The sequence below is a fragment of the Colius striatus genome, chromosome 2, assembly GCF_028858725.1.
Source record: "Colius striatus isolate bColStr4 chromosome 2, bColStr4.1.hap1, whole genome shotgun sequence".
Classification (NCBI taxonomy): Eukaryota; Metazoa; Chordata; class Aves; order Coliiformes; family Coliidae; genus Colius; species Colius striatus.
In genome coordinates, this window is record NC_084760.1 from 26,680,267 (window position 1) to 26,693,177 (window position 12,911).

The window sequence follows — 12,911 nt, forward strand, 5'->3', positions numbered from 1 at the left end:
AATTCTTGGTTCTTCTTTGGTAATGCAAGGAAAAAACCAAAACACAAACCCAACCAGCAATAGTAGCTGCAACCAAACACACAACTGTTAAAATTTCTAAAAGCATAAATCAAAGCTATTGTAAAGGTATAGTCCAACTTTCCAAATTTGGTTTGTCATCTGTGCATGATGATAAACCCTTCAGAAAAAGCTGATCTAGATGAGAAGAGTTTAGTGCTCTAGAGATCGAAATAAACCTTAAAATACTGTGCCGGCAGGCTTTTGTAGCAGAACTTCCATGAGCTAACATCAAAAACTTCCTTTCCCAAGTGTTAACACTCAGGTGGAAGTGTGCACTAATGTGAGCATGAGATCAGAGATCCCTATATTGCAGACGATCCAGCTCCTCACGTTACACTTGGTGCTAGCCACTGAGGTCCCAAAGTAAGGCTGACTCAGAACTGCCTCCTAACAAAGCTGGACTTTGCCACGCTCAAAACACTGCATGCTGGCTGCCTGTCAAAGACGTAGTTCTGATAAAAGTCTTAAATTACCATGGGAACTACTTCCTGTCATAAAACAGAGGTGATCAAACATATTATGGAAAGTTGTATATGATGAATCCAGCTATATTTTCTATAAGAAAGGTCTGTCTTCATTGCACAATAAGCAAAACGGAGCTCGTAATTCCACCTTCACTTCTATGATGAAATGAAAAGTGTCTGACATTTCTTATGTGCACTCAGCATTAGTCTGAGTAAGAAACTGGGCAAGACATAAAGCAATTAAGCGCTGTTGTTTCCACTGTTACAAAACATTTTAAGCAAAACTTAAGAGCCCAAATAATATTGGTTTAGAAATAGTTTGAAATAATGGTGTTGGAATATAATATGATGTACAGGAGTGGGATATTTACTGTGGTATTCCATTTTTTATATTTAACATTTCCAAGTTTATCTTGTGTTTTCAGCTTTTTAAACATGTATCACTAGCATGGTCAATACATCTTCAGGAGTTTACACAGATCTTTCTGAGTTCCAAAAGAAATTTCAGTTATGGATGGGCTTTAGCTTGTTAGAAATTCTATAAAGATTTTTAGACCTTCATATGTATATGTATTTATTCTTGTCCTGTGGTGTACTTTTAGGCAAGAAATACTCTATCGTTTTTCCTTTAAATTTTGTTAAGTATATATATAACTGGTACATTTTCTCATGCACTTTTTATAGAATGCAAAACTCATTTTCTCAGCTTAGCCTGAGATTCCTACTACTTGCCCTAGTCTTGTATTTATTAGGGTAAACCTGTTTGCATCACTGGTTTTAAATAACTGTAAAAACTTTCAAAAAGTTTTAAACACATCAATACTTGTCAGTACAGTAATTAGAAAATTCTCCAAAATGAGAGTATGCAGAGGTGACAGTACAGTCCTTAGTCCTTGAACTACTGCTTATGGTACAAGGAGGTTTTAAGCATACATTGTAAGATCAATGTTGGTCTTTAGCAAACACTTAAAGAACAGGTAATGGAAAAGGGAGGGCACCAACAGTAGCACCTGCAGTTTTCAAACAAAAGCAATAAAATCTGGGTGACTGCAGCCAAAGTGATTGTGACAAACGGTGTCCCAGAGGTCAGATTTTCTTTTTCAGATTCACCACCATCTGTCAGGAAATCTACAAGATCTGAATTGGGAACTTTAGATGAAGACTTCAGGAGTCTCGTTCCTGACACTTCTTACCTGATGCAGATCTGGACAACACAATGGTTGTTGGATGTATCTGCATGGGGTGGAGCAAAGCAAGCATAGAGATGGGAACTATTGGGGAACTGAGGAAAATGAAGCTGAAGAATGGAAGAAAAACAAAAAAAAAGCATCAAGGCTCTAGCATAGCTGTGTTGAACACAAGAAGGTGTTACAGAATAAAACGGGGGGGTGATGGCAACCAGGGAACATGGCCTAGGGGGCTGGTTGGAAAGAAAAAAAGGACTCTGGCTTCACTCATACAATTTCACAAAGAGCTGTTACTGTCCTTTGCGTTGCTTCCCTGGGACAGGCAAAATGTGAACATAAGAGACGATGAAGCCCAGTTACATATTTATAGGATATATGAGGAAAAAGTGAAGGTTCCACAAGACACATTGTATCGCACCCTCGCCCCCAGGTGTGTACTGTGACAGTAATCCTTAATTCTTGTTTTCACATCTTATTTTCTTGTTTGATCTTAGCACTGAGTTTCAATGTCTTGTGTTGATAGTCACAAAATGCATTTTAAGTACAAGTGAAAAAAAATCTTTTTTTTTCTTCTTCTTTCTCCCAAATTGGTCCATGAACATGAACAATGTCCATAGATCCAAAAAATGCACCAAAGCTATTAGTTTTCCAAGTATCAAAAGTATTCATCTGTAGCCCAGCCTGTACATGACATTCCAATAAATCAGTTACTGAGTAAAATAGAAAATCTAATTCCTTGTGTGAAAAAGTAGGTGTGGATAATTAAGAACTTGTTATTTTACTAGTTTATAATGTAGCAGTTTATGATATTTTTTAAACTGTATTTGTGATTCCAATTAATAGAAACAGTCAAATTCAACTTCTCAATATAGACCTTTGTGGAGTAGTATCATGTAAGAAGCATTTTTAATCTAATATTCAGGAGTTACTTAGTCCGACCAGAGGTGTTTACTTACTTCCAAACTCTTCTTACACTAGAGGGCTACCTTAAATCAGAAATGGCTTCAAAACCTTGTTATGTGTAAGTGGTAGTATGTTCAAAACTTTGGCATTTCTTGAAAACACATTGGACTCGTGGTAACGATGCACTTTCTGGAGAAAATAAAGGATGGTCTGAACAGTAGAAAAATAGAAAAAACCCCTCATTTTTGTTCTACAGCTCAGTCCATGAAATAATGACAACAAATAAAGCTTGCATTATGCTCTTCTGTGAGGGGATGTCTTAACCACAGCAATTGAACTGATGGAGTGGAAAAGCTTTGAGGAGGAAGGATACTTAATTTTATGGAGACACCTGTGAATCTCAAGGCCTATGAGGTAGAGAATAGTGTTCCTTTCTACTAGTAGAGGATGCTTATGAGTGCTGATACTATTAATTTTAAAAAATAAGACTCCCAGCTTGAGATGTGAATTAATTTAGTTACTGTCACTTTGTATTACAAGTTTGTATTCACGTGACAGAATGTAAAGATACAGATAAAACTTTCTAAGGAAAGGGAAAAAATAAATCCCTACTCTGACGGATCTGTTTACTGGTATTGGTAATAACATTATTCACCCATTTTCCACAGGTATCATTATATAACAGCTTGTTTGTGCCTTGCTTTCTAGATTTTATAATTGAAAGGCTGGGTCATTGGTATTTCTCCTAGTTGGATGAACTCACTAACTTTTATTTGTTCTAATCCCAAATGCAATTGTTCGCACGTTTCCATCCCTGAACACTTGTATGAATAAGAGATTCCTGACGATGGCTGAAAGTTTCAAATGAAGACAACGAGTAATCTAACAGTTATTGGACAATGAAAAAATTCTGTGTTTAAGCTGGGATAGTTTGGGTTTATTTTAGGAAATTGGGCAGAAAACAGACATGTTGGGGAATTTTGTGTAAAGTCAGGATGATGAATTATCTCTAATCATTTAATGTATTACCTCAGCTCTTGCCACTAGAAAAGTCTTTTCTAATGTCTATCTAGAATCCTCTCTTGTTGCAAAGTTAAACAAATGATGTCTTATTCACACTGGATAGAGAGAGTGGCTTGTAGCCACTTTTTAGGAAATTGAATAGATATTTTTTCTTTAGATTAAATAATACCAATTCCTTTTTGCTGTTCTTGTAAACCGACATCTTTGGTCATCACATTGCTCTTCTTTTGACTCTTAAAAGAAGCACATTTAAGTGTGGTGTCCTTAATTAAATACAGTATTCCAGTAACTGTGATTCAGGTGTTTTTTAAACAATGATTCCATTGATAAATTCCTGTATGTTTAGTTTTTTCCAAATGTGACATATGGTTGACATGCTTAGCTTGTGATCCACTACAATCCCTATGTTTTACACAGAACTTTCTCTCCAACTGTTCACAACTTGCAATGTTATTTCTCCAGTTGATTACTCTTCATGACTTCGTAATTCTTCTCTTTCCTTTAAATTTTATCCTGCTTTTAGATTAATCATCTATTTCTCCAGTATTATTTTCAGTCTCGGGATTATACTGTATCATGGTTGCTTCCTCTACACTTCTGTGATCTATAAATTTATTGTCTTCTATCACCCAAGTTATTAATGAAAATATTGAACAATACCATGCTCGTAATGCAGCTGTGTGTCTCTGCACTGATAACTTACTTGCAATAACTTCCAGACATTTTTACATTTACCTTAATCACATTTCCCTAGGTTGCTTGTGAGAATTCCATGCAAACCAATGTCAGTGCTTTAAAACAAATAAACTAAGATGCTTAACAGTTATTGCTTTTTCTTACCGACTCCGCAAGAAGTGTATTTTGTCAGAGAGCTGACATACCTTGGTTTGGCAGCATTTGTTACTGACAAATCCACATGGGTTATTACATATCCCTTTGTAAAGTGGTCACATTTTTGAGGACAATTACTGAGGTAAATTTTGAGGACATAATGTAAATTAGTTCTTTTGTATTCCTAAGTGTCAGGTTTTTTGAAATACTGATACTTTGGAAGTACTTGTTTGTTTGTTTCATTGTCTTTTGTTTTTATTTTGATACATGGTGAAATTCCACAAGTATCTGGGAACCAGAGGTGCAGCTACGCAAAAGGGGAGGGAATAAACATATAGACAGGAGAGGTGAATGCAACAAAAATCCCAAGAAATTTTGAATGTCTTAAAGTTTGCTTATCGATGCTACTAATAATACATTTCAATATAATGACTATAAAAGCACCTGCAACCTATCTGCATTTATAAAGTTTTCATGTGTATAGCTATGTATATATTAACTCCTAAAATGTACACCATAGACCTGCAGCTGCACACATCAAAGGGCTTGCTGCTGCCAATACAGGCAGTTGTGTACTGAGTCAACTCTTGAAAAATAGAAGCTACAGCTGCTGTGCTTTGTTCTGTAAAAACAAATTCACTATCTGCTAACTGTATGTTGCCTTGAATAATTCACAGCTTATGCACATGGAGTTTTATATAATGACTCCAGTATGGGATACCCTTTATTTATTACCAATATTTGCCAGATTAGGCCAGTCACTTCAGGTAAATAAAGGAAGTGTAATACCTTAGCCTAAAGGGCAACTGTTATTATACTCCTATGAATTGTCATGTATGAAACACAAAATCCAGCACTATGCTATGTGGTAGAACATCATTACTGCCATGAAAAAGCTTACCTTTATCCTTCCATGCACATAGGGCTTACTGCCAACCGAGTAAGAAGCCTGGCACATCTTTTGTAGTCTGCCATGAAAAAAGAGCATAAATAAATTCCTTAAGTAACCAAATTTGCCTTTAAAAATCAAAATTGACAATAGTTGGCAAGTTATTGTAGTATGAAGTGCAAGGAACGCCTGAGTGTGTGCAGCAGCATAGAAATCGGCTCCGTAGACTTAGAAACAGAGTGCGTAATAATTGCATAAGGGGAAGCCACGGCTAATGGCACATGGAACTACACAACTGCCTTCTGCATACCCCCCGTCTGCAAACAAGTGTCATGAATGTGCTTAGGGGCTCTCCAGGCGTACCTGTGTGTGCAAATTTATACGTCTGTGTCTCTGCTTCCGTGTGGGATCTAAACATGTGACTGCAGCATTTCCATACTAGAGGAAAAATTATAAATAGTGCTCATCCATCTTTGAAATCCAGCCTTCAGTGAGCAAGTCTGTCAGCTTAAGCAATGGAACTCTCCAATATTTTTTCTTCATGGAAGAAAAATTAGACAAGTAACGTCATTATATTAGACAAATAACATCTTCTAGTCACAGGAATGTTAAGTCCAGCCTGAGTAGTGGAGCATATCACAAAAATTCATTCATAACTGTATCGAGTTCCATCTTAAAACTAGTAAAATTGGTTTTTTCCACAGCAGTCCTCTTGTTAGTAGTGCTTATTTTATGTACCTTCTGCTTTTTGATGCATTCATAACACGGGGTAGAATCAATACAAACCAAAAAAATTAATCAAGACCTATTTATTTCTTTTAACATGGCAAACTGAAAGCAAATATTGTGGAAGTTGGTTATGGACAGACAGCAGAGAACATTACTTTTTAGGTGCCAGTGCTACTACGCTGTACAAGGTACTAGAAGTTACGCCAACACAATACTTTTGTACCAGCTTTGTTGCAGCGTTGTAGATACTTCTAATTTCTTTGATGTTCAAACAGTATTACCTGAACAGGGTATTATCAAAGAGTAACATCTCACCACATTGTGGATGAAGAATTAAAGCAGATTGTTAACCTCATTTTCCTAGAAGAAGGTTACTTTAATGATATGTTAGTCCAGTCTGGTGACTAATGTTGATTTTCGTTAGGCATTATTTCATTAATGAGTAACTATGTCTAATGTTTCCTAGAGATGCAATGTTAACAATCCCTAACTCAGAGCATAGATAGGCTATAATTGCCATTCATACAAATTATCTGCTATTATCCAGACGTGGTGTTAGTGGGTATGTCACCTGTCAGGCGGAAAAGGCTAATTCAGACTTTTAAGACACTAGTTTTTAGCATCACAGCTTGAAGTAATCGTTCATGGTGAGACGCATGATGTTTGTGTTGTGATCCTTATGAAATGGGTAATAAGAGTATTTGCTTGTTCAAAACAGACTAGTTATGAACAACTTTCATCTCCATCTGTGTAAATGGAACATGATCTGGTTAGACATTATCTATAAATCCTTCTCTTTCTGAAGTGTACCTAATCTTGAAGCCTTGCAAGTAGTGAAAAAAGCTGCAGTTCATACCAAATATGCCTTTAAAATATATTGGGCTGAAATATTTATTAATACTTGAAACTTGGAATCTGTAACTCTTGTTTCTATTCCCAGCTCCACTAACTGACCCAACTGGTTGACCTCAGACAAGTAAAATAAAGTATGCTCCCATTCTGAAAAGGCTGTACTCAAATAGCATCTGCTTACTCAACAGGTCCGCCTCAGTATGAACCTGGAGTCACATCTACTGACTGATAAATGTTAATGTTTGATTTATTATTTTTAATCTCTGTACTGCCAAGAACTGATGAAGTATCATAAGTTGCATTTGCTTATTTGTGTCCATCAGCACCTTATTTTTCTTGTTTAGCTATGCCTTAGGAAGTTATACTTTTGTAATTCACTGAAGGGTTGCAGAGATTCACTGTCAACGTCACTGGTAGATCGGTAGCTCAACAGTCAAACTACAAAATGTCCCTAAAATAGGTTCTCCATAAAGAATCAGTGAAAAGGAAATGGCCCCACCTGGATTTCTGATCCTATCTTGAATGTGCAGCATGAGAAACTAAATACGGGAGGTTTGCGAGAGAAGTCACGTGCTCCTAGGAAAAGCAAACACCTTTGGCTAGAACCAGAGAGGCATGCACATCAGTTCCTAAGGGAGCAGTCTGTGCAGCCATTCTGTGCAGTCTATTTCCACTGAAAATGTTGTGTTTCCATTTCCCTCACTATAACGCTGATGCTGTTGTAGCAACGCTGCACAGTGTACATGGTACATTTTAGAGCACTCCAAATTCTTCATCGCGAGGAATGTGTTCTAATGCTGTGTCTCTACTGGTACTATCATAGAGCTATTCATTATATGTTAGAGTTTTCTGTTGTTTTATGAAAGTCTTTGGCTTACTTACATGCTGGGATGGTGCAGTCCCTCGTATTGTGATAAAGGCGATGAAAGTGTTTACTACATTTTGGGCTAAAGTACAGTGGACCTGAAATACAAAGGAAAAATAAGTTACAAATCAGCACAGCTCACAGGAAGAAGAGTGCAGCTTATGGTATGCAAGTGAAATGATGGGTACCAATGCAAACTTAAAACCTACCTGTCAAATGCTTTAAGAACTTGTCTTTCATCCTCAGATCTCTGGGAACTATTTCTGTTGGACAGAAAAAAGAACAGTCACTGTGCTGCACTGAAACGATGCTTGCCAAGCATAGTATGAGGACAGGGAATATAATCCGTCCAGCAGACGTGACCATTACATCTTGACAGATGCAGAGAGGCCTAAAGTCCTTTGCATACAAGTAGGCCAAATTGCGAGCATTTATTTATTTATAAGAAGCCACTGTAAAACACCCTGTGAAACATACTGTTGATTGAAACAAATGATGGCTGTTTCGTGCGCAGTCGTTAAGGATGATGACAGTTAACCAACAATCAGGTTTTAGCTCTCCACTGGTGATAAAGACCCAAAGATATATGCAAGTTTGTGTCTTCTTATTCCCTTATGTGAAGGTACCACTTTTTTTGTCACAGCTGTCCTTGTACAAACACTCTACTGCTGTAATCGTGAAACTGAATTGATCTGCTTACAGGAATCTTCCCCCTCCCTGCTTTGGCAGTAAATAAAATTCACAGGAAATGATCCCAAGCAAATTGCTCTCTCCTGGCTCCCTGTGTTTGTGGTTTACCGCCTTGCGTTTTGTATTCAGCAGATGGCAAAATGAAACTGGTTTACTGAAATCCATTTTAGCCCTAACCCTTGCTTGTGTCTTCCTGATTTACAGCTATCTTTGATTGCTTTCCGTTACGAGCTCTACACTGATAGCTTAGTGCTGATTGTGTATGATACATTACATGGTGCTTTATTTATTTGACCATAAATGCCTGAGCAGCCTTTTTCATTCCCTTGGCACCTCTCATCAGATATAGAGCAGAGAGCATTTCCATCCAGATCTGATTCACTTGTGAGGTTAGACACTTCTCGAAAGTCATTCTTCATTTACTTCGAACTTTAGTCAGTGTAAGTAAAATTGACCTTATCATATTTGACCTAATTATGTCATGAAGAGCATTAAAAACACACATGCTTCACTCAGAAATTTCCCATGGGACAGGCTCAGTGGGAAAGTGATGCCAAAACTGAAATGCAAGACTCTAAGCAGTAGTTCCTTTTCAGAGTTGCTGGGAATAACTCTATTATAATAACAGAATGAAAAATCCTGCTTAGGAGTTAGTAACACCACTACCAACTACTCTGCCCTGAAACAGTTTGCTAATTCATGTAGATAACTGTTCAGCTCAAACCAGATGCTTCACACCAATATATTGATGTTAGGGTGGAGAAAAACTGCATCTGTGTTCCACGCCGAGATTGAGAGTCACGCAGACCAGGGTTCCCTGCTTAGTCTGGTGTCTCTTAACTTTTCAACATTTATAAACCAAGATGTTCTCACTGTGCTGATCTTAAGTGGAACAAAAATGTCTTCTTTTATATATCCATTAATCATCCAGATGGAGAAGTAACATTTTCATGACAGCCACCAACAAATGCAAATGGTGAAGATATTTGAATATGAATGAGAATGAGGAAGAGGTACAATGAAGCTTTATAAGATCAGTTCAGCCAAACAAATGGCAACCTAGCAAAATGAAAGCCAGCATGGAAAAAGGTGAGTAGACATCTGATGGAAAATGTTCAGAAAGTCACTTTCAGTAGGAGGGGTATGATGAGCAGCAGTGATACTGCACGGGTTTGGGGGTGACAGGGCGCAGTAAATTGGACCTGAGTGCACAGAAGTACATCATGAAACTGAGTGGAAACCATCCATCACTGCGTGGCTTGTTATGACCACTTCCGGACTGCTCTGGACAACCTTGAGCGTCACAAACCAGCCTGAGCTTTCACTGGATGTTAGAGAAGAGCCATTCAAATGAGTAGGATGACTGCAGGAGTGAGTGGACCACAGTGGTCATTGCTTGTACAGTGACCAAGGAGTACTCTGCTTCACTTCCCTAGTATTTCAAAGCTGCTACCTATGGAGGGCAAAACTGACTAACAAGTGGGACAAAAAGTTTAATGAAGCTGACCTGCAGGAAAGGCATATATATATATATGTGAGATCTATAATAACGTTATAGTCCTGCAAACAAAATTATTGCTACGATCATTTCCAAGTAACAAATCAAGCACATTTTAGAAAGTGGTAAACTTGCATGAAAAAGAGCAGTTTCATCCCCTATTTCTTTGATCTCAGCCCATTTTAGTCTCTTCCCTTATTAACAATTTCTGTTCAAAGCCAACACCTGGAAGCTGGACTTTCAGATGGGTATATTATCAAGAGAGTAAGAGACTCTGGGATGTGAATGGAGTTTTTCTATTTCAAAATTGCCTTCTGTTTCTGATAGCAAAGGGAATTTGCAGGCGTTTTGAGTGGTGAGTTCTGGATATAAATTTAGCAACCTGAAGTGTGTCTGATTCACCAAGGCACTCTAGAGAAAAAATAAAAATCTCCTAAGTCATGGACCGTAACTTACCAACTCTCTGCTCATCCTGGTATCCTCCGTAGTCAGCCACTTCCCTTCGATCTAAGTTATAGTCATGCTTGGAGACGTACTGCACCCCACCGTCCTTCTCCAAGTGGTACCTTTTGAGTTCCTGTATGATTTCCATTATCAGATCTAAGAGACTTTGCCTGTCCTTCAAATCTGCGGAGTCGGTTTTCTCTTTGCAATATCCTGCTGAGAGCATCAAGAGCACCAGCCCCAGCAGCCCTGGAGACCTCAGTCCACTCATTGCAGTCTAACTTGAAGGGTGCACGAGCAGATGCAAAGGAAGGATCCGCTGCCGTGGGAAGCCTCCTATTTCACTGAAAGAGAAAACTAGGGGTGGGTCGGAGGTGGGGACACTCGGGGAGGCGGCGGGGGGAGGGTGTGAAATCGGAAGCGTTGCCGGAGTAAAGCGCGGAGATGGCTTCGCAGGTTAGCCGGGGCGGGAGCCCCGCGCTGGGCTGCGGGGGGCGGCAGCGCGGGGGCGGACGGAGGGGGCTCCCCAGACCCGCCCCACCCGCGGGAGAGCCGCCGCAGCGCCCGCCCGCGGGGTCTGCTCCGGGGCGAGCGAGCAGCCGCGCAGGACGAGCGCTGCCGCCGGCCGGACCCACCCCTCCCGGAGCGCCGGTCGCGACGTACTCGCGCCCGCGGGGCTGAGAGGCGACAACTTTCCCTGAAGTTTTCTGTCGGAGAGCCGCGGCGGCTGCGCACCGAGCCACCTCCCTCCTCCTTGCCCTCGCTGCGGTGCTGCGGGCCAGAGCGGCGGGACGGGCGGTGCGCGGCCCGGGGACTGGGCACGGCAACGCCAGCCTTTCCTTTCGCTGTCCTTTTTGCCCCTCCACCTAGGGGCTGGGGCGCGGGCGACCACGGCCACCTCCACGGGCAGTAGCAGGGAGCGGCAGGCACCCGCGACGGCGGACGCTGCCTCCTCGCCGGACCGCTACCTGGCCCCGGCGCGGGGGCCGGGGGCGGCCGGCCCAGGCAGGCGGCTGCCCCGCGCTCCGTGCGGCGGCTCATCCCCGCTAACTTTGTCGGGCGTCCGGCGGCGCCCGCCCCCCGCCCGCGGGCTGTCACCGATGTGGCCCTGCGGTGCCGCCGACCCCGCCGCACGTAGGGCTCCTAGTCCGCGGAGCGGGAGGGGTAGGGGCGTTGGGAGAGAGACGGGGAGGAAGGAGGGCTGCTAGCCCTTCGCGGCCGCTTTACCTGTCTCTCCGTCCCAGGAGCCGAGATGTCTTCCCCGCGGGAGCTGCTCCCCGCGGCTTTCCCCGGACGGCAGCAGCCCGCAGCGGCGGGGAGTCCGAGTTTTCCGCGGCTGTCCCGCCCGCCCCCCTCCCGTTCCTGCGTTCCCGCCGTATCCACAAACTACTCCATCGCCGCCAGCCCCAGCGTAGCCACTTATATAGGCTATAGGATGGACATGAGACGGCAGATAGTATCGACTTGGAAGTGGGTGGAAAACAATAAAAGTCCACTTGGCAACCTCCGGAGCGTCGCTGCTTGCACAAGCACCCCCCTCCCCGCCTTCTCGTCCCTCCCCCTCTCTCGGCTCTCCCGGGCAGGGCTCAGTCACTCCTTCGCCTCTCTCCGACGTAAGGAGACGGTCCCAAGTGTGTGTGTGTGTGTGTTGTGTGTGGAGTAGGAGGGGGCGGCGGCGGGAAGATGGGGACGGGGCGGGGGGAGGCTCGCCTCGCCCGAACCTTTAATTAGAAACGCGCTGAGAAGCCTCTGAAATATTCATGCTCTCGGCGCGGCTCCCCGTGACGCGGGTCCCCGGCCCCGCGGCCGCCGCGCTCCGCGGAGTCTCCCGCGGGGGTCCGCGCGGCGAGGGCGGGCAGGGAAGCCGCCTGTTTACCGGGAACTCCGGGCCCGTCTGCGGCGGGGAAGGGAGGTGTTGGGGCGGGGGCGAGCTGCCGCGGAAGAGGAGAGCTATTTTCTGCTCCCGCCGATCGGGAAGCGCGCGAAGCGACGGCCGCAGCGGGGTCTGCGTGGAACGGGCGGGCGTGTCGCCTCTCGCCACTTCTTGGCAAGGGCAGTCCCGGGTGGCGAGGCGGCTTCCTAGGCTCGCGGCGCGGCGCTGCCTGGAAGCGCTCCCAGCGGGGCCGGGCGGGGTGAGGGCGAGGGGGAGGGCGAAGGCAGTGCCAGCGGCGGGAGAGCCCAGCCCGCTCCGTCCCCGACGCTCCCGCAGGACTGGGTGACAGACCCAACGAAGGGCAGGCGGCGGCGTGGGGCAGCCGGCAGTGGAGGGCGAGGCGGAGCGACAGCTTCCCTGTAAAAACGAGACCCCCAATAAACAAACTCGTGCTAAACATCGCCGCTGTGCTCCCCGCGGAGCCCCTCGGGACGTGTGGAACGCAGGAGGTGAAACACGATCCGACTGAACTTTCCTGTGTACTCTGATTGTGTGGATAAACCTCTCCCTTGGCAGCCGGAACGGGCAAACACGGAGCTGGGC

General features: G+C 43.4%; 1 protein-coding gene across 1 annotated transcript; it reads right to left on the reverse strand.

Moving 5' to 3' along the window:
- Positions 1-5,371: 5,371 nt before the first annotated feature.
- Positions 5,372-10,706, reverse strand: ALKAL2 (ALK and LTK ligand 2). Its single transcript, XM_010208176.1, has 4 exons — positions 10,448-10,706; positions 8,013-8,066; positions 7,821-7,901; positions 5,372-5,436 (listed from the first exon to the last, which is right to left on the reverse strand). The coding sequence occupies exons 1-4, from the start codon at positions 10,704-10,706 to the stop codon at positions 5,372-5,374; spliced, it is 459 nt and encodes a 152-aa protein (XP_010206478.1).
- Between the last annotated feature and the right edge of the window lie 2,205 nt (positions 10,707-12,911).

What these genes read in the sequence shown, in the direction of transcription:
- ALKAL2 (XM_010208176.1), bottom strand. Translation starts at nt 10,706, where the DNA reads ATGAGTGGACTGAGGTCTCCAGGGCTGCTGGGGCTGGTGCTCTTGATG. An exon ending in CCAGGATGAGCAGAGAGTTG is followed by an intron (nt 8,067 to 10,447) that starts GTAAGTTACGGT and finishes TCTGTCCAACAG; the next exon opens with AAATAGTTCCCAGAGATCTG. An exon ending in GGACTGCACCATCCCAGCAT is followed by an intron (nt 5,437 to 7,820) that starts GTAAGTAAGCCA and finishes TTTTCATGGCAG; the next exon opens with ACTACAAAAGATGTGCCAGG.